This window comes from Ambystoma mexicanum, chromosome 10 (assembly GCF_040938575.1).
Source record: "Ambystoma mexicanum isolate Mex_15411 chromosome 10, UKY_AmexF1_1, whole genome shotgun sequence".
Lineage (NCBI taxonomy): Eukaryota > Metazoa > Chordata > Amphibia > Caudata > Ambystomatidae > Ambystoma > Ambystoma mexicanum.
The window spans coordinates 14,956,428-14,980,175 of NC_090932.1; the positions used below are offsets into that span (position 1 = coordinate 14,956,428).

Here is a 23,748-nt window from a genome sequence, read left to right on the forward strand (position 1 = left end):
ACACGACTATCGTCCAAGGATCGGATCGTGCAGCGCTGCCGAGGTATCGCGTCTCGATCGGTTGGGCCCGCAGAATCACACCGTCCGATCCCGGTTCGATAGTCTGCGTCAACCTTCAATGATCCGGCATCAATCTTGAGGGTCCCTATTCGGGCGCCAACTGTGGAAATAGAAAAATTGATATGAGGCCGGGAAGCCCAAAAGGAAACACACCAACACAGGTTACAAAGGACATACAAAGCGCTTTATTCAAAGATACAACAATTACCAAAAGTCAATTGACATACAGATAGCTATTCGGCCCTCAGAGTAACAGAACGAACCATCAACGGTAGTTCGCCGGGTTAGTGTGAGAGACCGAACATTGGGATACTCGAGTTTTTATACTTTTTATCCAGCTCTGGCCAACCCCCCTCGTGGGTTAACCATTCTCAGAACCAAACCTAGGGTTCGTTGCCATGTCAATCCCATAATATATGCATTTTTGATCAGTTCCGCTGATACAGTTGTTCATTTACACATAGGTCAGGGATAGGACAAGGTCTCAGTTCGCGACCCTAACAAGTGGCCTGCAGGTATATTATTTATTCATGTGGGCGGAGGTCACAACGGCCAGAATCCCACTCGAAATGTCATTCGGCCTTCATTTTGTTGTTCAGGGTGACTTCCACACTACAAGAGAACCTAAAATGGCGGCTAAATCCAAGATGGCGATTTACACAATACATTTAAGGTCAAGACCTTGCCGCAGAATCTATGTACACGATGTTTTTAGACAACTTGGCGTAGGCCAACATACATTCAAACAATGCGATAGGAGGTACAATTTTATTTCGATTTCCACAACCCGACGTGCATCCACCACCAGGAACAACTGCCCCCGCCAGAGCTGCCCTCCACAACAAGGTACCGTGTCCGCCTGGCTTCCTTTTCGATCGGTTCGAGTGAGGTGTCTTAATCCTCTCCATTCCGTTGGGTCGCCTCCAAGCTTTTCTCAATTTATTGTTCTGAACTGGTTCAATCTGCCGATAACAATTTGCTACAAAGACTTGAATGCATCTCCACTAGAGACTTTTTGGGACATATCGCCTTGCCTCTCTCCGAGTGGGCCTGGCCTCTGAACTTTATGATCTATTGTGGTTCTTGCCTTCTTACCGTACATCTTGCCCGTGAAGTATTGAACTGTGTTGATTGCGTAACCTGCCTATCGTTTTCTCTCCAGTCCTAACCAATATTAGAGTGTCATCTAGGTTGAGGTATACACCTCTGTCTGTAAATAAGTGGTGCCGGTAGAACCTAGACTTGTCGAAATATTGCTAGGGGGATTGATCGGTTCTTCTTCGTAGAGTAATTGTGTTTGATTTGTTTGCCGTGAAAGTGCCATAGTGTTTTTCATAGATGTTTCGTTATAAATAAATACCTTAATATCTTTACACTAAGCCTCGTTGCGTGTTTGCTTGTCTTGCTGGGAAGAATTGCCCTATTTTGTATACTCCACATACTGCTCAACTCTTCTTGAGGGAAGTCTGACTGCTCAGCCACAGCTACCAAGTGAATCTGTGTGGTACAGACTGCTACCAAGAGGGTTCACCGCCAAACACCTGTAGTCCTAAATCTTTTGCAGTGGTCCCAGAGGGAACTGCACAGGTTTCCGCCTAACAGCGTGGTCTTCCGTGTGCTTACGCGCGGCCAGCTTGATACGGAGTGATTTGCACGTGAAAATTCTGCATGTCAGCGTGTAATTCGAGGAAAGGCCCTTAGCGCGTAAGCACGTCTGCACGCATACGCAATTTCATTGGACAGAAGGCCCCTCAAGCGCAAGCACCCCTGTGATGTGATGCGCACAGGCGTGCATGGGCATTTCAGCACGCGTGAAAAACTGCACGTCCGCGTGTAATCCGAGGAAAGGGCCCATGCGCGTAAGTGATGTGACACGCGCGGGCGTTTCCCTCAGCACGGGTTAAAGGTGAGCGGGCCCAGCAGTTCACTGTACGTGCCTTTCATGGAAACCGACGTGTGTTGCTGCTTTCTGTTGTTTCGCGCGCCATCACAACTTCACAGCTATCAAGGACGTATCTCTTCTTTTGGCAGGGGTATTGGCTACGCGTGTTTTTCTGCATCGCGCTAGTCAGACGGTGAGTCGCACACACTCTTTTTCCCACTGCGGGTGCCCCTGTGTATCGCATCCATTTTCGATGTCATAGTAGCCTGTGTGTCCCACGCGTACATGTTATGCGTGTTACTGGGTGCCATCGCGTACTGCGGGATGTTGAATCCACGCACGTAGGCTGCAGGGTTGCGTGCACGGTTTTACTGCAGTTTTGGGGTGCCTGAGCGTTGCGTGACTCGTCACTACATCACCGGGGTCACATACAGCTTTGCAGGTGCAGGGGGGCTGTTAACATCTTGCTTCCCACCCCTTTCACCCCAATTGCCCAGGTCAATTGTGGTGTACACCTCCCATTGGCACCACTCCATCTGTGCCAGCACTACTACATCTCTGCCATGGTTGGGAGGCCACCAAAGGTGAGGGGCGCCTCAGCTGGGCGTCCTCCTCGTGGCGGGCGTGGTCTGGGACGTGGTCTTGATGACCAGGGAGTAGGGGGACTCCAGGGTGTCCAGGGCGGCCACAGAGGGGGAAGAGGCAGGGGTGCGCCACTTGAGCACAATGTTGTGCCATGTGTCGGTGCAGTCATCCCACCACCCCCTGTGGTTCCGGGGGATGCAGCTTCTGCATCTGGCACTGGCACCCGTGTGACCCGGCAGTCCGTTCCATCGACTGCCACGGGCCCAAGGGTAGTGGTAGCTGCAGGTGCAGCTGTGGACACCGCCACCCAGGCTCAGGGTCTGCCAGCGCAGGCTGCGTTGGCACTTGAGAAGCCCTTGGTAGATCTCCAACAGGCCAGGAGGGAAACCATAGGGGCAGGCCGGGCTGCTCAGACCAAGACACGTGTCCCTGGGGCAGTCATGTCATCCGCTGCCCCGAACAGCCGGGTGTTGGCAAGTGCAGGGGCAGATGCACCCAACAGCACCCCGGTTGTGAGTCTGCCAACCAGGACCGTTGCGGCCAACGACCCTGCCACAGCTGATGTTGCTGCGCAGGGTCCATTAGTGGGCACCCAGCTGCCACTGACACAAGTCAGGCCTTTGGTCATCCCTCCACCTGCCACTCCCTTGGCTCAATCCACCGAACCCACTGGCCATACTGGTCAGGGCGGCATTAGCCAGCCAGGGTCTGCGCCACAGTCCAAGAGGAGGAAGGTTGCACCTGCAGCACAGACTGGGACCCCACACACAGCCACGACCTCCTGCACGTCGAGGAAGAAGCCTTTCTGCAAGCAGGAACTGGACTTCCTCGTGGACTATGTGCCAATAGTAGACTACGGCTGCCCAACGTGACACCCACTGGAAGCATGTTGCGGAACATGTCAGTTCATTCGGCCATGAGGTGCGCACGGCGCAAGAGTGCAAAAAGTGTTGGAATTACATCAAACGCAGTACTAAGGCTAAGCGTGCCTCTAATTACAACTTGACTCTGGTGACTGGCGGTGGGCCTGCACCAGAGGAGGAAGAGCTCACTCCGCGTGAGGCACTCGTTGCGGAGTTCATTCCACCTGAATTGGTCGAAGGAGTGGGAGAGATGCTGGACTTTGATGCCCAGTCCAGTGAGTGTTGATGCGTGTTTGTTGAGGACGTGTGTGTTTCACTTGTGGGATGTGTTGTGCATGATTGCCACTAAATGTGACGTGTACATGGTTCTGATGTGTAAGTAATGCAATGCTTCCGTCATGCATGTCTCCTCTGCCTGCATGCAGGGACTCCATGTAGGCATGCTCCCTTGCCCCTCCTCCGCCACTCTGCACCCCAGTTCCACCTTTGCACTGGTGTTCTTCAATCTTGCCAATGTGTACTTTCTTGTTCATGCGTCCTGTGTAGATGCTAACTTCCAGCATGCAATCTGCCAAACATATGCCGTGTGGTACAGCCTTAGTACTTGATGCAGGGTATCTAACTTGTACTGTGCATAGGCCAGATGTCCCGCAGGGACATGAGTGCACATTCATGCTCTATGTGCATTGCACGCATGCCCCTATGTGTCCTTGACTGGATGATCACTGTAATACAAGTCCTTGGTTACATACATTGCCTTCCATCTCATCAGCCTTCCCATGTCAACTGTGGCTCAGTCCTGCGTTGCACACATGTTTAGGGTCTGACAATCTGTGTGGCTCACAGGCCTCAGCCTGTTCAATGGCCAATGACTCTGTCCAACTGTTGTTGTGTCTTCTTCACAAATGGGCGGAATCCAGAGTTTTCATCATGTGTCCTGCTTACTGTCCCAGCATCATTTGCAGTGTTGTCACTTGAATCATATTAAGCTGTTGATGCCAGTCAACACTGCCTGTCAATACACAGGTGTATGGTCAGCCTTTTGATACCATGCTAGGCATCCCTGCTTTGGTACTGGGGTGGAGGGGTGCTTGGCTTCTAGATATGGTACACATTGAATGCTCAATGCACGTGATGTCTGAATTTGACATTGCACTGCCTTCACATTTCCTGGCACACACCATGGAGTCCTTGTACATGTAGGTAGTGAGTGGCGTACACATTTTCTGCACTGCATAGACCCACTTCCATGGAAACTGCCACCTTTCAACAGGTCTGATCACAAAAGCAATTCAAAGTTGACCCAGCATAGATGCCAGGTTATATGTTGTGTGTCACATGTCTGCCTGATGCGTTTGCTGTCGGTGTGTGTTGTGTGCTTCTGACATGTGTAGTGCCCTTTTTTCTCTCTATTTTTCAGGTGATGACGCAATGGAGGCGGAGGATGGTGTTGTCATGCCAGACATAGGGTTGTTACCACTACATCAACCCGGCACTAGTGGGGGTTGTGGGGTGGTAGGCCACGAAAACCCCCAAGTGCTACAGTCCATCTTGTCTCTGGCTGCCTATGAGACCAGCCTTGATGACGACTCAGACGTCCATGTTGAGTTGGATGAGCATCAAGTCCATGTGTCAGGGGTGAGTGATTCTGATGTGGACACTCCTCTGTCTGCGACATCTGCACTGAGGGATCAGACAGTCTTGGTTCCTCCGCCCGTGGTGGATCGGGACGCAGGGTCACCCTCCACACCAGTCACTGATGTGCCTGGGACATCACGTCGACGGGGGCATGTGGTCCTTGGGTCCCGCAGGGGTCAAGCCCGGCAACACGGTCACCGCGCGCAACCGCAGTATACTGAGTGGGAGAAAGACATGACTGCCAATTCAGAATGGCAGGGGGCAGCAATGGAGAACATCGCTGAGAGCATGGAGCGTGTGGCCCGATCTGTGCTCCCCCCTGCTAGGCAGGTGCTTCTCCAGCAGCAGGCGGCACAGTCCACGGCCCGCTCGCTCAGGCTGGGCATGGCGGCCTCAGAGAGGGGACGCCAGGCTGAAATGTCGTGTCTGCGTCAAGCAATTGCTGCTCACGCAGAGGCGCACATGGATGCCCTGAGGGAGGAGTATGCTTCCCTCAGATCCACTCTGGGTGTCCTTATGATGTCCCAGAGGCAGCAGGCAGAGGAGAGGTTTGCACAGCTTGAGCGTACCATCTCGGCTGAGCTACAGGCTTGCCGGGAGGTAAAGCGGTTGTCCAGCCAGGCCTTGCAGGAGGAACTCCGTGTTACACGTGCTACCTTGCAAGAGGAAGCACGTGCATCACGTGAGGTTCTGCATGCAGACCTACGTCACATCGCCACACAGAACTAGGGTCACCCGTCCGGCAGACTTGCTGCCAACGAGGGGCACGCTGCGGCTAGGCGTGGCCAGGCTACTGTGCCACGTCCTCCTTTACAGGATGAGCCAGACTCGGACGACCATCTATCTCCCACATAGGTCGGGCTGTGCAGGCGTTGAGCCCATGGAGGTTTCTATTTTGGCTCAGCATCATCGCATGTGGATGTTGAGCAGCACCCTGTACCTCCCCCCTCCTGGGTGCCTCCCCTCCCCCCCAGGTCGTATGTGGCCATTTTTGATTTTTCTTTTAGTTTAATTAGTTAAGTTTCTGTTTGATAGTTAGTTTAATAAGGTAATGTAGGTTTTCCATAGTTAGTGTAATTAGTTAATATAGTTTAAAATTGCTTGTCTTTCATGTGACGGTGTGGTGCTTTGTGGCTTTTGAAGGCATCCACTGTCTGTTCCAGCTGGGCCCTTCAGGCTTGTCTTGTGTATGTGTTTGCTGCTTGGGGTCCTTAACTCACATATGCCACTCCTGCCTCCCTTATCCATGGGCTCGCAAGGATGGTTTGGTGTCACAACCTTTTACACAAGGGCTTTGGACTGTCATATCTGTGGCATGTCTGGTGCTGTGTGACTTGTGTTTACACCCCTAGTGGGGATGATTTTGGTGGTATTGTCCACTGTTCAGCTTTTGCTAGATGGGGTGTTTCATGATTAATGTGTACATTCATTGCTATGCATTGTGTAGTATGTTTCTTATCTTTACTGCACACATGCTTGTTGCAATTCATGCTGTAGATAGTGTTCCACACTTTGGATGTGAAAGACGGACTGATGGTGTGATTTATGATGTGACTCTCTGACATGGTCAAGTAATGAGATGCCTGAAGAGACACACACAGATGACTTTGAAGCATTAATCATGTGTTTCATGCCCTTTTTGCAGGGGGATGAGCCTCCAGATCACCTTTGCCAGCAGACATGGCCCATTGGACGACGGAATTCTGGACACGTTTGTTGGTGCCCACATGCATGTGTGCACAAGCAGAGACACAGGGATTGCAGACCTACATCCTAGAACTGCTGACGTGTTCCAAGGAACTCCAGGCAAGGTGAGCAGTACAGGGGGGCCACAACACAGCAAAGCTTGCACCAGGCGAGTTGCACATGCAGGCTTAGTCACAGCACTGAGGGTGAGCTTGGACGAATATTGGTGTTGAAGCACACAGTGCAGCTCAGATGTGTTGGTGGACTGATGGCTGTTGATTGTAAGGTTGTCTGGGACACCTGCAGGGGCAGTGGCACATACCCTCCGGTACACCAAGGTCCATCGAGGCACTTGTATCAACCATGTAGCCTTCTGAGACATGGAAAGTATCAGCTCACAGGGACATACAGCAAGGGACATACTCGGGTGCAGTGCATTTCATTTCCATGTACATTATGATAAATGCACTGCCAACTTTGTTTCGGTCATGGTGGTACACAGCTTGCTCTGAAGTCATGGTTTGCTATATGGGTATGTCTGCTTACCCAGGGAACATTGCATGTTGTGTGAATTGTGACACATTGGTGTTCCATTTGCCACACACCCACCGGCGGCTGACTTACTGCATTGACTGTGTATGACCCATCACAGGGGTAATGTTATATGGGTACGTAGCATCTACACCAGATTGTCTGTTTGTAGAGTAGTTTGTTGCTATGGGGCATGTTTGGTGGTGTGTTTTTGTGTGATTGGCACGTACAGGTTGTTGACTGTGGCTCTCTTTGCAGCATTGCAGTGCTCCTGTAACCGGACCTGAGAGTGCGCAGGCAGGAGGCCAGCACTCAAAACCAGAGCTAAGTGTCTTGTTGTTTTTCATTCAAACTGCTCTGCATAGGCTTGCTGGGGGGTGCACTAATGCATGGATGTATGTGTAATTCAATTTTGTATGTTTTCTTCCCCCTAATCACCCAGAATCCTATGCAATTTTGAACCCTGTACCCTCTACCCGGTGTTCCTGCTTCCCGTACCTATCCAAGCAACGTTCCCTAACCCTCTTTCCCCGCTGGGGTTGCGGATGCCTGTTTAAGCCCCAAACTTGCAGGCGCCAAAACCCTAGAGGGGGTGGTTGGTTCGTGCCACTCCTAAACCTGGACTAGAGAAGGCCATGACAATGATGTCCAAGTTTGTTTGGATTGTGTATGTGTTCATGCAGGTAGTACATTTTCGTGCATTCCCTACTATCATGTGTCATTCCTCCTCCCCTCTCCTGCCACTCATTCCAGTTATCCAGTGTGCCAACACCTGTCCCGACTGCATATCCCTGACCCTCCTTCCCCACCAGGGTCTCAGAGGCCTGTGTGAGTTTGACCTTGCAGGCACCCGGGACACGGTGGGGGTTGTTGTTTCGTGACACTCCCGCACCTGTACACGGGACCTGTGACAATACACATCCGTTCATGGTGCATCATTCTATGTTATGTACCACACATGGTTCACATCCTGTTGTGACATTGTTTTACTGTGCTACCTTGGTTGTTGCATCATTGTGGTAGTACTTGGCCTTTGTGAGGTACTGCTACGTCAAGTCATCTACTGGAGAGCGTTCTGGTTCGTTTTTCTGCCTTGGATTTTGTGATTTTGGAAATGAGCGTGGATTCTGAGGGTGCAGGCACCTTTTTACACACAAGTTGGGAGATGGTGACGAAGGGTAAAGGTGATCCTGTGGCCAGGTGGAATTGAGGGTTGAAGGCTCCATGACCCAGGTGCAGTTGTTCAGTGGGTCATGGTCCTTTGTGAGGGGGGGGAGGGGTTGTTGTTGATAGTTGCCTTGCCCTGCAGTGTGATGGGAACCCTGACATTGTAATGGTGGTATCCTATGTACATGTTGTGTTCTGCTGATCAATGCCTGTTCATGTGTTGTGTTTACCTTTCAGGTGCGAGGGGATAGTTGTGGTTTGACATGCTGGGGTGTACACATGGTGAATGTTCACGTGTGATGTGTAGAGAACACTGATGGTCACTTGATTGCACATGCATATGTTGAGTGCATGTCCTTGCTGACCCACACACTTGCACTCTGATGCACTACATGTACTACCACCCTTGCATATCCACGTGTACACTGTTTGCCTTCTGGTGCCCACTGTGTCCCTGCAGCACATGTTCTGTGACCAATTATGGATCCTGTACATGCCTAATTTGCTTTTTGATGTGGTCTGTCGCTTAGATGTTATGCTCAGGGTGTGCATCACACACAATGGCTGTTCACTGTGCTGTGCGCTGAGCAGTGTGTTGCAGGAGTAGGACACAGCACACAGAAGCTGCAGTGTTGATTTTTCAATGCACAATGTGCATGTAGACAGGCATTCATTGTTATGTTACGTCTACAACTCTTGTAATGCATTTGGAAATGACTTATTTTGGGTGGGAGGTTGTTGGTCAGTCATTTCATCTGATTCCAGGTCAGGCATCATTGTCTGATGCCACTGTACATTTTGGACATGGCAATGTGTACCTTATTGTTACTGTGTTGGTGTATGGGTATTGCTTGCCATGTCATGTTGTGGTTTGGGAGGGTTTGAGTGACATAACAGTGATGGCCATGGCCTGTTTTGCAGGTGTGTGTGATTCACACCTTGCATGTCAGGGTCATCCGCTTCTCAAAGAAACTAGCTGGGGGTAGATCTCTCTCCGCGGCAGGGCCCTCCCTCTGGAACAGCCTTCCTGCCTCACTGGAACTTGAGGAGAACCATCTCCGGTTCGGGAAGCACCTCAAGACCTTCCTCTTTGCTTCTGCTTACTCTCTGCCTCTCCCTTGCAGAATTCTTCACCGGAACTGCACTGGATCTGCAACTGGGCCACTCTCACCGACCTCGGTCCCTGGCCCAGCCTCTCTCCACTTGCACTGCCTCCCTGGCAACCCCTGCACTGCGGTACTGTCTCTCTATCCCTACAGCCCCCCCTTCCCTGCACTTGTCTGCACTTACCTTTGCAGTTGCCACCAGCTGGCCTATGTATTTGTTTTTGGGTCTACTTAACCTGTACTGCTCTCTCCCCCCCTCCCCTTCCCCTTGCACTTTTCCCCTTCCCCCTACCCCTGCACTTGCACAATCTAAATGACACCTGGCCTAGTAGTACCGCTGTCTGTCTTCCCTTGTTCCCCCCTCCCTGCCTCATCGCACCTTGAAATACTTGTGTATAGGCCATATCATGCCATGTCATATGTGTGCCTTTTGGTCACACAGGATAGCTTCTGTTTAAGTAGCTAGGGATGCAGACAATGTGGCACTTCCATGGCAACTATCTCAGGGTGGTAGGGTTGTGACAGTTGACTGTCTCTTTGTCATCATCGATTGTCACCTGGTATGTGCCAGGCCTGTGTGCACTCCGCAGGGGTGGGAGTTTAGGTGAAAAATGTGGCCACAAGTTGGGTCCGGGCTTCCTCGCCACGTGCCCTGTCCCCTCCCATGGGCAGCGCCTGTGCCTGTGGTTTGGGATGTGGGGGCACCACCATGTCCACCGGGACGCCCTGCCGTGTTGCAACATTGTGCAGGACACATACTGCCACAATGATCCTGCACACTACTGGTGGTGCATAGAGTAGCTGCACGCCAGAGTGGTCAAGGGAGCGGAAACGTGACTTGAGCACTCCAAATGTGCGCTCCACTATGGCCCTGGTTGCAATATGGGCGGCGTTGTATCTTACCTGGGGTGGTGTGGTGGGGTTCCGGATTGGCGTCATCATGTGGTTGCTCAGAGGGTAGGCACTGTCCCCTGGGGAGGTGTAAATGGTTGTGATTATTGGGGTTTGTTTATTTGTGTGTGTGTGTGTGTGACATGCATGCATGTGCAAGGGCATTTGTACTCACCTAGGAGCCATGTGTCGCCATGCTGCCCAGCTTCCAGGGCCCGGCTCAGGGCGGACATTCTGTATATGAAACTGTCATGGGTGGAGCCAGGGTAGTTTGCATAGACAGAGGTGATGATTCCCTTTGCATCGCATACCACCTGTACATTGATGGAATGCCAGTGCTTGCGGTTTCGGTAGATGTGCTCAGTGGCCCTAGGTGGACGTAGGGCCACATGGGTGCAATCTATGGCACCGGGCACTTTGGGGAAGTGTGCCACCCTGAAAAAATCCAGGACAACGGCCTGCCTTTCTGCGGGTGTTCTGGGTATGTATACGTGCTTGCGGACTGAGGGGCGCGCTGTCATGATTGCCAGTACCTGGTGTAGGCAACGTCACTGCGTGGCCTGTGAGACCCCCCCACTATGGCAGTAGTCCGCTGAAATGACCCAGTGGCCAAAAAATGCAGGACATTGAGCAGCTTCTCCAAGGGGCTCAATGCTTGGGAGAAAAGGGTGGGGGATGTAAGGTCATCTTCCCACTCCCTGACCAGGTCTAGGATGATGTGGGGTGGAAACCTATACCTGCCATAGACCTGGTTGTCAGGCATCCCAAAAAGGCTTGTCTGTGGTGCGAAAATGCGTGCCCTGGCTATTCTCCTCCTCCTGCGGTGTCCCACGATCAGTGCTGCGACAAATGAGGTATTCATCGTAGCTGAATATACGTGTTTGTTGTTTGCGCGCACTTTTATACTGTGCGCGGGGACGCTTCCGCCTGCCTTTGTGTGGCGGACGCGTTGACACCTGTGTGCGTCTTTTGCCGTGCGCGGGTTTCCCGTATTCGGATCCATGAATACGGGTTGTTCGCGTGCGTGTGGGCGTTCCGTGTAGTTCCCTGCAGTACTTCCCCAGTTACGCCTTCTTTTTCACGCGTTATTCCCCATTCCGCGTGTTACGCCCACTGTTCCGCCCACTTTGGTTGTGTGCACCGCGCTATGTGCGCTTTTGCTGTGCGCGTAGCGCACGCCGTGTATTCCTGCGTGTGCCATGGCTGGATTGGGCGCACGGACAGCGGGAAACACGCACAGCGTCTTCCTTGAATCGCACACGTGCGCGTGCGCTGCATTTCTCGCGCATGCGCTACCTTGCACCTGCTTGCGCATGGATTTTCGGCGCACGTTTGTTCCATGAATCGGCCCCTCAGTCGGACTCACCTCAACACACACGCATGCTAGCCTCCCTCGTCTCACACATGGTTCAGGCACGCTCTGCACCCACACCCATCACTGACTCCCTGTCTCTCTTTTACGGTGCCATCTTCACAAATTAACTTCTTGGTGCCGGCGAGCCAGCCAGGCCAGGGCACCACTGCATTCTACACATACACAATATGGGTAGAGGCATCAGGCAGCTGGCAGGTGAGGGGTCTGACTGTAGACTGTAGGAGTCAGACGGTCACTCAGGTCCTCAGGGCAGGAAGAGCTGGAGCACTGTTGGTCCCTCCTAGGCAGGCTGCACTTGTATCTTCTGGTCTTGGGGTGGGCTGCCGGGCTAAATTGGAACTTAGCCATGTCGGCAAATGCTCTGGAAAGTCTGGGCCTGGTTGGGCCTGGCCTCTGGGTAATAAATCAAAACTACAGGCAGTGGTATGAGTGTCAGTGCAATTTTCAGCACCCTGGTGGCCATGCCGGTGGCACGACACCTGACCTCACACTGCACACCAAATGCTACCATTATTCCATCCTCCATTTTGCAAAGAGAGCATCAGGCACCGAGGGAATGGAGAAAGGCAGGAAGGGCTGAAGGCCACCCGTAGAGAGTTTAGCCAGGGGAAGCAAGGGAGAAAGCAGTGGTCGCAGTTGCGACCCCTGACATCCCCCAAATGATGTCCCTGAGGAAGCCCAGTAATGGAGTATGTGGGAAAACAGAAACCAGACTGTTTCCTGATTCTTAACAGTTTTTAGTTCAGACAATTCCATTGTTGTTCCCTGAAGAGTGAGAAGGAATCGCTGGAGGAGCTACCTGGCATGGAGCTAGAGTAGTCAGGAATAGTTCAAACGAGGTGCACAATGAAGGTGGGCCATCCAGGCTTTCAAAGCCTTTGGTAGCACTGGCGACCTAGTGATCCATACACAGTGTGCTTTGGCATACCTGGGACTGGACAACCAATCCCCAGACCTGACACTGAAGAGGCCGGTGTCACATCTATATCAGTGTTCCAGGTAGCCAATTAGATGGGCAGCCTAGGGGCGCGCTGAGAGTTTTAATGACAGCACATCTCAAAGCGGAAATAATGAAGAAACGAGGGTTGGGACACAATCCAACAGAGGTAAGAACAGCAGGAAGTCTGAGCGACGCCAGAGGTTATTGAGGTTTTCCTGCTGATTATGATGGAAAATGTTTTCCATTGAGTTCTGAATTCAACCAGGTGAGTCCCCCAGTCCCCTTCACACACTCAGGTAAAGGGCCACCTGAGGCTCCAGCCTACCTGTGATATGGACAGCCAACAGAGAAAGCCTACCCAAAGGAGAAAGCAGGGGCAGAATGCAACCCCAAGCCTCCGGAAAGGGATGTTTCTGTGCAGTGTCTATCTTACAGATCTGTGTGGGAGTCCAGGGATAGGGCTAGAGAACGACTGAGGCATACGGGGACCACTCCACATAGGGCAAGCAGGGGGGGGATGAAAGTACAAGTCAGAATAGTGTCTGTCAAGACAGCCACCTACATTCTGTGTTAACGGGGTAGCTGGTCATGCAGAGAGCATAGATGTGGCAAAGAGGAAGTTCCTTGTTATAATCTATCAGGAACAAAAACCCAAACTAAAAATAAACCAGTAGAAATGAGGAGGTAAAAACAACTCATTATACTTATAAAGTTATGTAAACATTGAAATCAATGGGCCTCTTTACGGGGTTAGTGGGAAATCAGCAACTTGCTGGAGGGGAACCCCCACTTTAACCCAAACTCGAAATCTTCTGTACAGAAAAAGTCTCAGCAATTCCATGACCAGCTAAAAAAAAGGGGTGTCTATAGAATTCTTTTCTGAATGCACAGCCAAACTTTATCAACTTTTGGGTTCATTTTGATTCCTTTAATATAATTTACATCTTTTGTGTTGCTTTTTCTTCCAGTTACATTTAGGCCATACACAAATAACTGGAACAAGCTTCTGAACTAGAGTCCTTTGGTGGGCCACAAAAGAAGGTGGGCACTGATAAGAAATGGAACGTGTTGGTGAAGAGTTGGGGCCTAGGACCCTATCCTATGAATTGTGCCAGCAAAGAAGAGTCAACGATTGCCAGGGAAGACTGTGATTGAGTTGTGTTGTGGCGGCTGCCTGTGCTTTGATAACACTGTGTGCTACTAGGAACTGTTTGTTGGTTGCGTTGTTCATCCAAGTTCTTCCCAGGTCGGCATCCAGGTGAGGATTCCCAGGAAAGAGGCACCTCAGGTGAAGAGAGAGGAAGGCTCCCTAGAGGGTAGCGTGCCAGCTGCCTGACTGAACCTCCGGCATGTGGATGTGAGGGCGCGTAGACTACGCGTGGGGCTTTCGTTCTCCTAGGGAGGGCTCAAGTCTCCTTCGGCTGGTGACATCCCACAGACGGGATCTCGGAGAGGTGCAGAGCTGGCCACCAGGCAAGACCTCCAGTTAACACTCCATTACTGTGGACTCATTGTGGGCTGCAAACCAGATGAGTAGAAATGGACTTAAAGGGGGCAACTTTAGGTTCTCCATAACAATGGTACTCAACTTACCCCATGATGTGTGTGCACAGTCACCGAATAGATCATGCCAAGGAAGGACACCACGAGTAGGCACAGGAGGAATCTGACTGCATCTCTGTAAAGCTTGGCGTCCACCGGCTTTGAGTAGAGAATCGATCTCACCAGATCCCCCTTTGCTGTGTTGAAGCCTGAAAACAAGGCACATTCCAGAAAATGTATCAGGCATTGATCACTTGTTTAAGAATATTCAAGACCACAATGTACATGTGAACATAAGGCATGTGTGCATGGGAATGTTGGCAAGCTGCATTAGTGCCCTCAACTGTCTCGCGAGGATAGCTCAGGGGCAACGTGCTCACCTGGGAAGCAAGGCGACACAGAACAACACACTTTCAATCCCCGGGTCCACGCTTAGAAACCTCTGGGTATTAAGCTTGTTGTAAATAACCTATCATATCATAACTGTGCTGTAGTCAATCTGGGTGCACAGAACGCAGGCTTTATCTACTGAACAAAGACTGTATTATAAGGTCTCTAAATGACATAAGTGGGCCAGACCCTACGCCTATGCCCGCTCTCTGCCAGCACCCGAGCACCACACAAATGTTTTTCTCTTTTCCAGCCCTCTTGCAAGATGCAGAAGAGGGAGGTTGCAGACATTCCAATACATGCCCCTTTTGTGGCCCTTCTTCACTGTATAAATCAATGAAAATATGGGGTGGAATAAAATGCATGCATTGTACACCACCCCATGCCAGGCATAAGCTCCAGTGAGTGGTCAGAACATTTTAAAACCATGGTAACTTGGATTTTGGATGTAAGTTGTTGAGATAAAGCAGTTGAAACTTTCAGGACCCTTGTCTCTTGCTATCTCTGCTTTGATGGCGGCAATGATCGAGACCACTTGACAGCCGATCTTAGCTTAGCCTTCTTCTTGACTTCTCTTGACTCTTTCTCTCCTGAGGCTCCCTTTTCTTAGCGGTTCATGTCTTGTCAAATCTCTTGACGCTTTCAATGTCTTTCTCTCCTTGCTTCCCTCTTCCTCCTACCCTCCTGTCTTCCTATTCCTCTTTTCTACTTAGGTTCTTCCACTGTCAACTGTCTCCCCTGGCTGACCGTTTTATCAGGTCCTTCCTCAATCAATTCCTCAGTTATCTCAACTTTCCTGCTCCTTCTTTCTCTATTTCCCTCTGAAGGTATTTGTTTTGCTAAATTTTAAACTCATGGTTTATTAAAACCTTTGTTCAAAAGATCTCAAATGATGCATTTACAGAAAGGGGATAAGATCGTTGTGCATCAGTTTCCAGTTTTGTGGCAGCGACTTTCCAGGTCGCTAAAAGCCTTGTCTGAAAACTTCATTAGGTAAAAAAGGATCAGGAAGTTATCTACTTGTGAGAGAAATGCCCAAAATACTTCTACATCGGTCTTGCATGTCGTCGTGCTCCATTTTCCAAAATAACATGTTCTAGAATCAGTCAACACCGTCAGAACAGAGGTATATGTTTAAGCATTTCAGTTTCTTATGCTTTCTTACAAAAGCGACAACCAATAGTTAGGGACTGCTAGTAAATGTTAAGTAGTTAATCGGTTTGGAGAATATTCCTATACCAGGGATTAGGACATTTGCTGAGGAATTTGGGCAATTGGTTTCTAGGTTTGTTGGCTCCTTGTACTGCAGATGACATCCTAAATTAGTTATTCTCTTCTTGGCCTCTGATCCAATCATCTGTCCACAATTTCGGTTTCACATTTGCTGGGTTGTGGGCCAGTTCATCAGGATTCTATTTGTAGCAGCAGAGAATGACATCGCTTAAAGCAACAATTCAATAAGGACTCAGTACCGTTTGTCAGGGATAATTTTCAAAGGAGATAGGGCTTGGCCACCAGGGAAAGAATGCATTTGTGGTATAAGTAAAGACATTTCCATTGTGATCTTGTGAGTAGCGAGATCAATCCTAATTCATACCGAATAACCAGTGTTGGTATGATATTTGGAAGTCTCAGGAGCTTCCTCCAGAATGAGCCTTCAAGAGTTGACCAAAGTTCCCAGGGAGTAGATATCAGGTCTTCAGATCCATGCAGGAGAATTCAGAGATGTATTCCGTGTAAAATGTTAGAATAGGACATAAAGAGAATTTAGCAAATCTTTTGTCTATCAGACGGCCTAGCGTCAGAAGAGATGCCAATTTTCTTTTCAGGTTGGTCTGCCGAGCCTGATCAATTCTACTACTATTGATTAAAACTCCCAGATAGCAAGTCTCATTAATAATAGAAAGTGGTTGGTTATTAAGGAACCATCTGCTTACAAGACAGTGACGGCACCCACAGGGACCTAGGATCATAATATTGTTTTTGTCGGATTGATTTTGAGTCCATTATCAGACAGATATTGCTTTAGATGGTTTAAAGCTCAATGTAGACCGATAGGTGTGTTATCGATCAAGACAAGCTCATCCGCATAGAGCAAACATGGTAGATTTCCACTGTGGAAATGAGTGAGTTTTATTCATTTCGTCCTTCATGTCAGACAGAAAGAGATAGAATAGAGTAACTGCGAGTGGACAGCCTTGCTTTAGTCCATTATTGGTGTTAATTCTAGTTGATAAGAGGCCTTGGGCATTAAGGCTTATCCTACTGTAGGAGTTATCATACAGAGCTTGAATGGCAGAAGGTAGATCAGGGGGGACATTTCCATGCTTCCAACTTTGCACACAATTGTTGTCAATTCACAGTATCAAAAGCCTTTTGGATATCAATGAAGGACATTATATTTGTCTATTGTTATGATAAGCCTTCAACTTGAGTGTATTGATAAGAAATACATTTAGCTCAGTACCGACTCCTTTTGTGAAGTCAGACTGCCGGGGAGCTTCTCTGTCATTAGTTGAAATCCATGATTGGAGGTGCTGCAACAGGAAAGAGGCAAACAGTTTGCCAAGGGCTTTCAAGGGGGCAATAGGGCGGTAGTTAGCTGGGTTGTATCTGTGGCCTTTCTTGTATCAGTATGATAATTGCAGACTTCCAGGGATCGATTCGGTCTCCAGTATACAAGTAAATAGGTTATGTATCAAGTGTGCCCATGCCTCAGGAGCTGCCTTGATCATTGATTTGGTTAGACTGTCTGGCCCTGGTGCTCTGGAGTTGCTTACTTTCTTAATCAATATTACAATGTCATCTATATCAATCTGCAGATGCCAGCCCTTCTTCGATTAGACGGTCGAGGAAAACGTTGTTACACTCTTGGTGTCAAAGAGATTCTGATCATATTCAGCCCAGGTTTCTCCAGAAATTGCATTTAATAAGTGTGCATTCTGGAGTGCGCCAGCCTCATTAAATCATTGCCAAGTTGTTTGTGCATCTTTCTTTTCGATCAATTCAAGCATCCTTTCAGCATCATTTTGAATCAGTTCAGCTCTGTCTTTGGAACCAGTTCTTTTATTGTTGTCTGATTTTCCTTCCATTTGACCCGTGTGGATCGTCATGTGCCTATTTGCGCCATTTTAATTCTTTGTTAAGAGTTTTCTTTGCTTGGTTGACCATCTTATTTGAGGCATGGTTGTGGGTCAGCTTCATGTAATTAACATTTTGGGAGACAAGTTGAAATGGTAGTAATAGCAGAAGGTAGTTACCATCCCCTCCATTTTTAAAATGATGGCAAAGGTTCTCACCCAAAACTTTGATATCTGTCTTACGAATCCATAGGCGATTGCATGTCTGGTTGAGTTCAATGGGCACCGTCCAATAGTCCGGTGTTTCAGACATGTTAGCATAGCAGGAGAGCTGTAGAAGGTCATGGTCACTGGCAGCTTTATGTATGACTTCGGAGGTTTTAACATGGGCAAGAGACTGCTGGAAATAAAGATGTAGTTGAGTACCTTATTGGATGCACCGTTGGACAAGGTAGTTTTTTAGGGGTTATCTCCATTTGGGTAGCCATTCATCATATGCAGTTCTCGAGCTGCCAAGATTTCGATTAGATTGGTGGTGCGGTTGCCTTCTTTTGAGTTATAGTTTGTGTGCGTCTATATTGTTACATGAGCAGTTGAAGTCTCCATCGACGATGATGAAATGGGGATTGAAGGTAGCAGTTCCTTCTTCGATTATTGTGATTAAAGCAGCAATACATTCATTTCTTTATGTTGCTGCAGGGTTTTAGTAAGCATTTAGTATCAGGTAACGGTGAGGCTGGTCGTTATTGTGAAGATTGAATGTGAATCATGTGGGCTGTGAGAAGTGGTTTGGGCATACGAAGGCTTCGATCTTAGTATAATAATAATTTTTGATCAGGGTGAACAGACCGGCAGCCGGCCGGCCCATTAATCCTTTATAGGCCAGGTTCAATAACGATGTTAATCCATCAAGTGTTGGGTTCGATTATAGCCAGGTTTCTTGTAGGCAGATACATTGAACGGTACAGGAAAATAGATTAGCATTGTTGGGAAGATGTTTAAATCCTCTAGTATTCCAATACGCTGCTTTCCGCTGTGTTTGTCGTGGTTAAGGCACATTTTCCAAATCTAGCCGATTTCCTTTGGGTATTTGTGAAAAAGCAGATTCATGCATATGCGAAACTTGCTGAAGAAGGAATCCTTTCTTGAAGTGAGTCTTTTGATAGGGGTCCAAGTTGTAAAGAGGAAGCTAATGTGTGCTCACCTCAGGAAGAACACGGAAGTCCCTCCTTGTGCCGATAGGAATCTCTCTACAATCAAATCCAATTGGGAGCAACAAGTGAGCCATTTCCAATATTGAGAGCTTGATCAGGTTATTTTTCAAATGTAGGATCACTTTATCCATAACAGTTTCCTTAGGATATTCGACAATCCTAATATCATTGCTTCTCAGGAAACGTAAAGAAGGAATCATCTGAAATAGATTGAAGACATTGCAGCGACTCAAGATTAAGTCATCAGGCACCGGGAACAGGCATTCCAGGATAACGCTTCAATCTCGGGTGGCTGCATCTGTTGCCAAAGGAATCTCTGTACGAGAATTGCACCGATGCATGTTGTGAGACTCTTCGTCCCAACATTGATCGTTGCATGTTGAGCGACTATCATTTTCTGGCGCTTCTCTGGCAGGGTCGAGAACTGCCCGGAGGTGGTTTTAAGGTCAAAGTGAGCTTTATGCAAGGCGACATGTATATCTTGGAGCCTCGATTGACTCTGTTCCACCAACTGATTAACTTTTTAAAAATCATCAATTTTAGAGGATTTTGCGGCCGGCGGCAAACTCTGATTGAATTGTACATTGTCATCATCAATTATGTAAAGGTTTCATCGATGTTGAAAGGTTCATGCATTCACCATCGCCTATGACAGGGGAAACATCTCTTGTCAGTGTTTTTTTCTGCGCCATTGAGGCCAAAATGAGACTTAATGGCTGTCGTCTTTAATAAAGATGGCAAGTCTTTAGCAGTGTTTGCTGATGTTTCCTTCACATTCGGCAAGTTATGAATAAATTGACGCGCATGGTTAGAGTTTTTATTTTTAAGCATAGGTTTGTTTTTCATTTTCTTCCCTCCAACGTTCAGTTTTGGGGAATGTCGGATCAATTTCAGTTTTTTCCTTTTGAGACCAACAAAAATCAGGTGACATTCCTCATTTGCGTTTAAGGGGATACCAGTGTTTTCTAGGGGAAATGACTCTGGAATTCTTGTTCACATGATGTGGCCTTAGTTGGTTGCTCAAGACTCAGTGGGGTCAAAACATTTGGTTTTACTGTAGTGTTGGCCAAAAGAGACAGACCGACTCGCGAGGACTCACAGGATTTTCTTTCTTTGGGTAGGGTTCTTTGTAGTAGAACCGTTGGATGAACAGGATGCAACTCATTAGAATTAGGCTGAGCAGGATGAGAAAGGCTTTTATTACTGTTGTCCCTTCTTTATCAATGGCTTTAGGTGTAATAGGTCTAAAACCGAATTTAACAGGCATAATTTATCGGCTTCTTCTAGAGTAAGAGCAGCTTCTAACTGTCGCCGGATGGTCTCAGCACAGTCCAATTCTTGCCCCACACGAGTTTGTAGTCATGTGATAAAGGCTTCAATGTACGTCATCTTTGAATAAGGCAAAGCAGGCAGGGTCCCATGGTCTTTGATATTTTCATCCATCCCTTCATATCATTGTACAAATGGTGCAGAAGATAAGAGAGTGCAGACAGCAAATGAGCATGCGTGGCGACGTCGGCAGGGTTCATGTCAGGGAGCTGCCTGTTAATCAGACATGCAGCGGGATTAACATTGGTTGTCGCGTTGGGTTCGATGCAATATTCGTGAGATCCAGACCTCAGTTGTAAAGGGTCAGACTCAGAAAGGAGTGCAGTCAATTTGAGGTCTTCGCCTCCTAGTCTCTGAGACGGTATTGTTGTAGGAGTGGAATTATATGTCAATGGTTCTGACATTGTTGTAAATATATCTGAGCAGAGCTGGCAAAAGGTCCCATTATGGCTAGGGACAGGATGAGAGATTGTTGGTGGAAAGATTGTGGCCTTGTCAGGACTGGGAGGGGCCATCTCACTAGGAAATATGTGTATGTGCTTCGTCGGAGGCACTCTTAAGGACTCATCGGGGAGATGAAGGTTCGTTGAATCGAGGAGATCGTTTTCACCGCAGTTGGTCACTGTGATTGTGGGGCTACAAACCTTTGTATTGAAGGGAAGGTGTGTCGCTGTGGTCACTAAGGCAGCGGGTGCATGCAGTTACGTTTTCCGTGAAGAGTTTGGTAAATCATTATTAATAGACAGTGCATCCATGCAAACGACAGACAGAGTCACTGAAGAGAGGGCAGACTCAGCATCGGACATAGCTGCTTCAGTTTCCAGAATGTCAGCATCTGTGAAGTCTATCTGTTGGGCATCGCTTACTTGAGTCATTGTCAAACCAGTTGTTAGGCAGAATCCTGTGCAGTTCCCTTAGGGACCACTACACACAATTAAGACTACAAGTGGTAATACAAGTTCACCTTTGGTACAAGCCTGGACTACTTTGTCAGAGTGGTAGCAGTGGCGGAGCAGCCAGGCTTATCTCAAGAGTATATGAGCAGTAGCAGAGATTACAGAAAGGGACCACAATTACTGTGACTCAAGCAAACACTATCTCAAGGTTTCAGGTACAAAATATAAGTACATTCATTTTTAAACCATTTGTTATAAACACAACACTTTTATTAATTCAAAACCACACGTAAAATACACTACAACCAACCAATTCACTTGGTACACTCTAACTCGAGGTAAGTACCCTATATTTTAACGGACCAGTGTTGTGAAACAAAAGACGTTACCGGAAATACATATGCGATCACTTTTTGACAGTAATGACAGTTTGGTCTTACTAAAGAAACGCATATCCGCAGCTTGAAATGTTACCGGGGCTAAACACACTTAGCACCTGAGTTAACCAGAGAGAGTTGGGGGTATAAATCATATGCAATACTTTTGTCAAGGCAGACAGAATCAGAGAACACTTGTTGACAGAAATTCAAGAGTCAATAGGCCGGAGCCAATGTAAAGTGGAACCGGGTTCCTGTTGTCGAGGATCACACAGTCAGATAGTTCAAGATTCAACGTTGCCAGGAATACTTAGATATTGTCAACAGAGGAAGCAAAAGTTATAAGAAGGAGCGAAGACAAGGGCAAGCCTTGGAGGTGAAGAAAAGGGATTCACCCTATTTCCTCAAGCAGAACACAGTACCTTATTCAATGAAGAAGCTGGTGCCACGGCAGTTGTTCCTGGTAGTTTCCTGCAGACCCACGGTTCCTGGAGCTTCGGCAAGGAGGACGTCTGGAGGGGTCTGAACCACATAGGGATGAATCTGGCAGCAGCGACAGTGAATAAAAGGTGCACTCTTTAAAAACAGGAGAGGTTCTTCAGATGGCTATCCGGACCACTGCAGCAGTGTGCAGCGATTTCGACCAAGAAGAGGATCCTCTGGCTGCAGAAGATGAGCTGGTTATCCCCACCAGGCTCAAGGGAAGAAGACTCCGGACTGGATCTTCTCTGGTCATCGAAGGGTAGATAGATCAGGACTGCAGCAGGGCTTCACAGGTACGGGGTAGTTGCAGCAGCCGTCTTCTTCTCCGCTTCTCTTCGGTTCCTTGTAGTTCCAGTGGCTACTCTGACTTTTAGCCCAAGAGACCTGCCTTTTATGTGAAAATCCTCCATTCACACAGCCTGGCTGTCAATCACAGAGCAGGGGGTTGTCCAGCCCGGACAACCACCTCAGCCAATCATGGCAAAGTGCAACTTGGGTTTCCTAGGATACCCTGTGCAGGGGGTGACTACACACCTCCCTCACATTCAGCCCACCTAGACACCCAGGCGCCTGTAGGAGGGCTTCTTGGCAGAAGCCCGCCAAAAGACAATGAACAAAGAAGGCTAACCTGGTTTGCCGCACAAAGTAAAACAAAAGAACGACTTCAACAAAAAGAAATGGCGTATAAATCCGACCGGAGCCAAAAGAAAGAGTATTTGGTCAAGTGGGTTTATGTTCGAGGCTAATATAATAGCCTAAAACAATACCACGTTTATATTGTATAAGCACAGAAGAAAAGTTAGGGTAGATAACACTGCCACCAGCCAAGTCTAAATGTTAAAAGAGAGAAACAATGCTCTAGTAGGTACAGATAAAAAGGGCTAAGGATTAACCCTTTCCAGTACTCCATGTAAGATGGGGTGTACGGGATCTGTGGTTAAATGACTAAGTAAAGTTAATGGCAACTTTACCCTTTTCTGGGGGACAGTAGTCACCCCCAGAAATGGAGTCGGTGGGAAGTCTAAAAGACAACCCTGTGTCACTGCACTGAAGGTGCTGTGTAACACACAAAAGAAGGGGGATACTGAAGTGGTGTACTCCAGAGTCCACAATCACAAAAACAGAGGAAATACACATGGCAAAACATGGGTAAGAGTGGGGAAAAGCTCACACTCTTACCAAGTGAAAAAAAATAAACTCCAGAAATCCAGCAAATCTGCTGGGGGACTCACTAGGTGAGGGAAATTACCCAAAAAATGAGAATTCTCCCTAACACTGGCCATCAGAGAAATAAATTTCGTTGATTGAAGTAACGGGAGCTGTACTGTGAGAGGTGTTTTTTTCTTTTTAAGGGAGGCAGAAAGGCCTGTACACTCAGTTCCATTGCAAGTGTCATGGAGCCAGTTAATGAGAGCGCTGGAGAATGGCTCACCAAGAGGTGCTTTGGAGCTTTAGATGGGTTGATGGAGTGACGTCTACTTTAGACAATCTGGTAGTGGAGTCGTCGGAGGGGCTCACCTGTGCCTTGAGATGATGTCTTGATCTCATCATTGGGAAGAAATAGCGCTTGTCGCTTGTAGTCTTCTCCACGAGGGGTCTCTTGTGGCGTATACAACCACACAACCAACACACACAATTCTAACAACACTCTGAAGCATTCCGCTTCGCGAGTGTTTAGTGCTTTCAAGCAGGTGGGGAGGAGTGCAGTCCCAA

General features: G+C 48.3%; 1 protein-coding gene across 3 annotated transcripts in view; it reads right to left on the bottom strand.

Moving 5' to 3' along the window:
- LOC138491102 (probable cation-transporting ATPase 13A4) overlaps window positions 1-23,748 on the bottom strand; it is a 995,403-nt gene that overhangs the window by 568,981 nt on the left and 402,674 nt on the right. For all 3 annotated transcript variants that reach the window (XM_069617423.1, XM_069617421.1, XM_069617422.1), the window contains exon 11: window positions 14,318-14,475. In XM_069617423.1, the coding sequence (XP_069473524.1) occupies window positions 14,318-14,475 (158 nt within the window). The remainder of the gene's footprint in view (window positions 1-14,317; window positions 14,476-23,748) is intronic.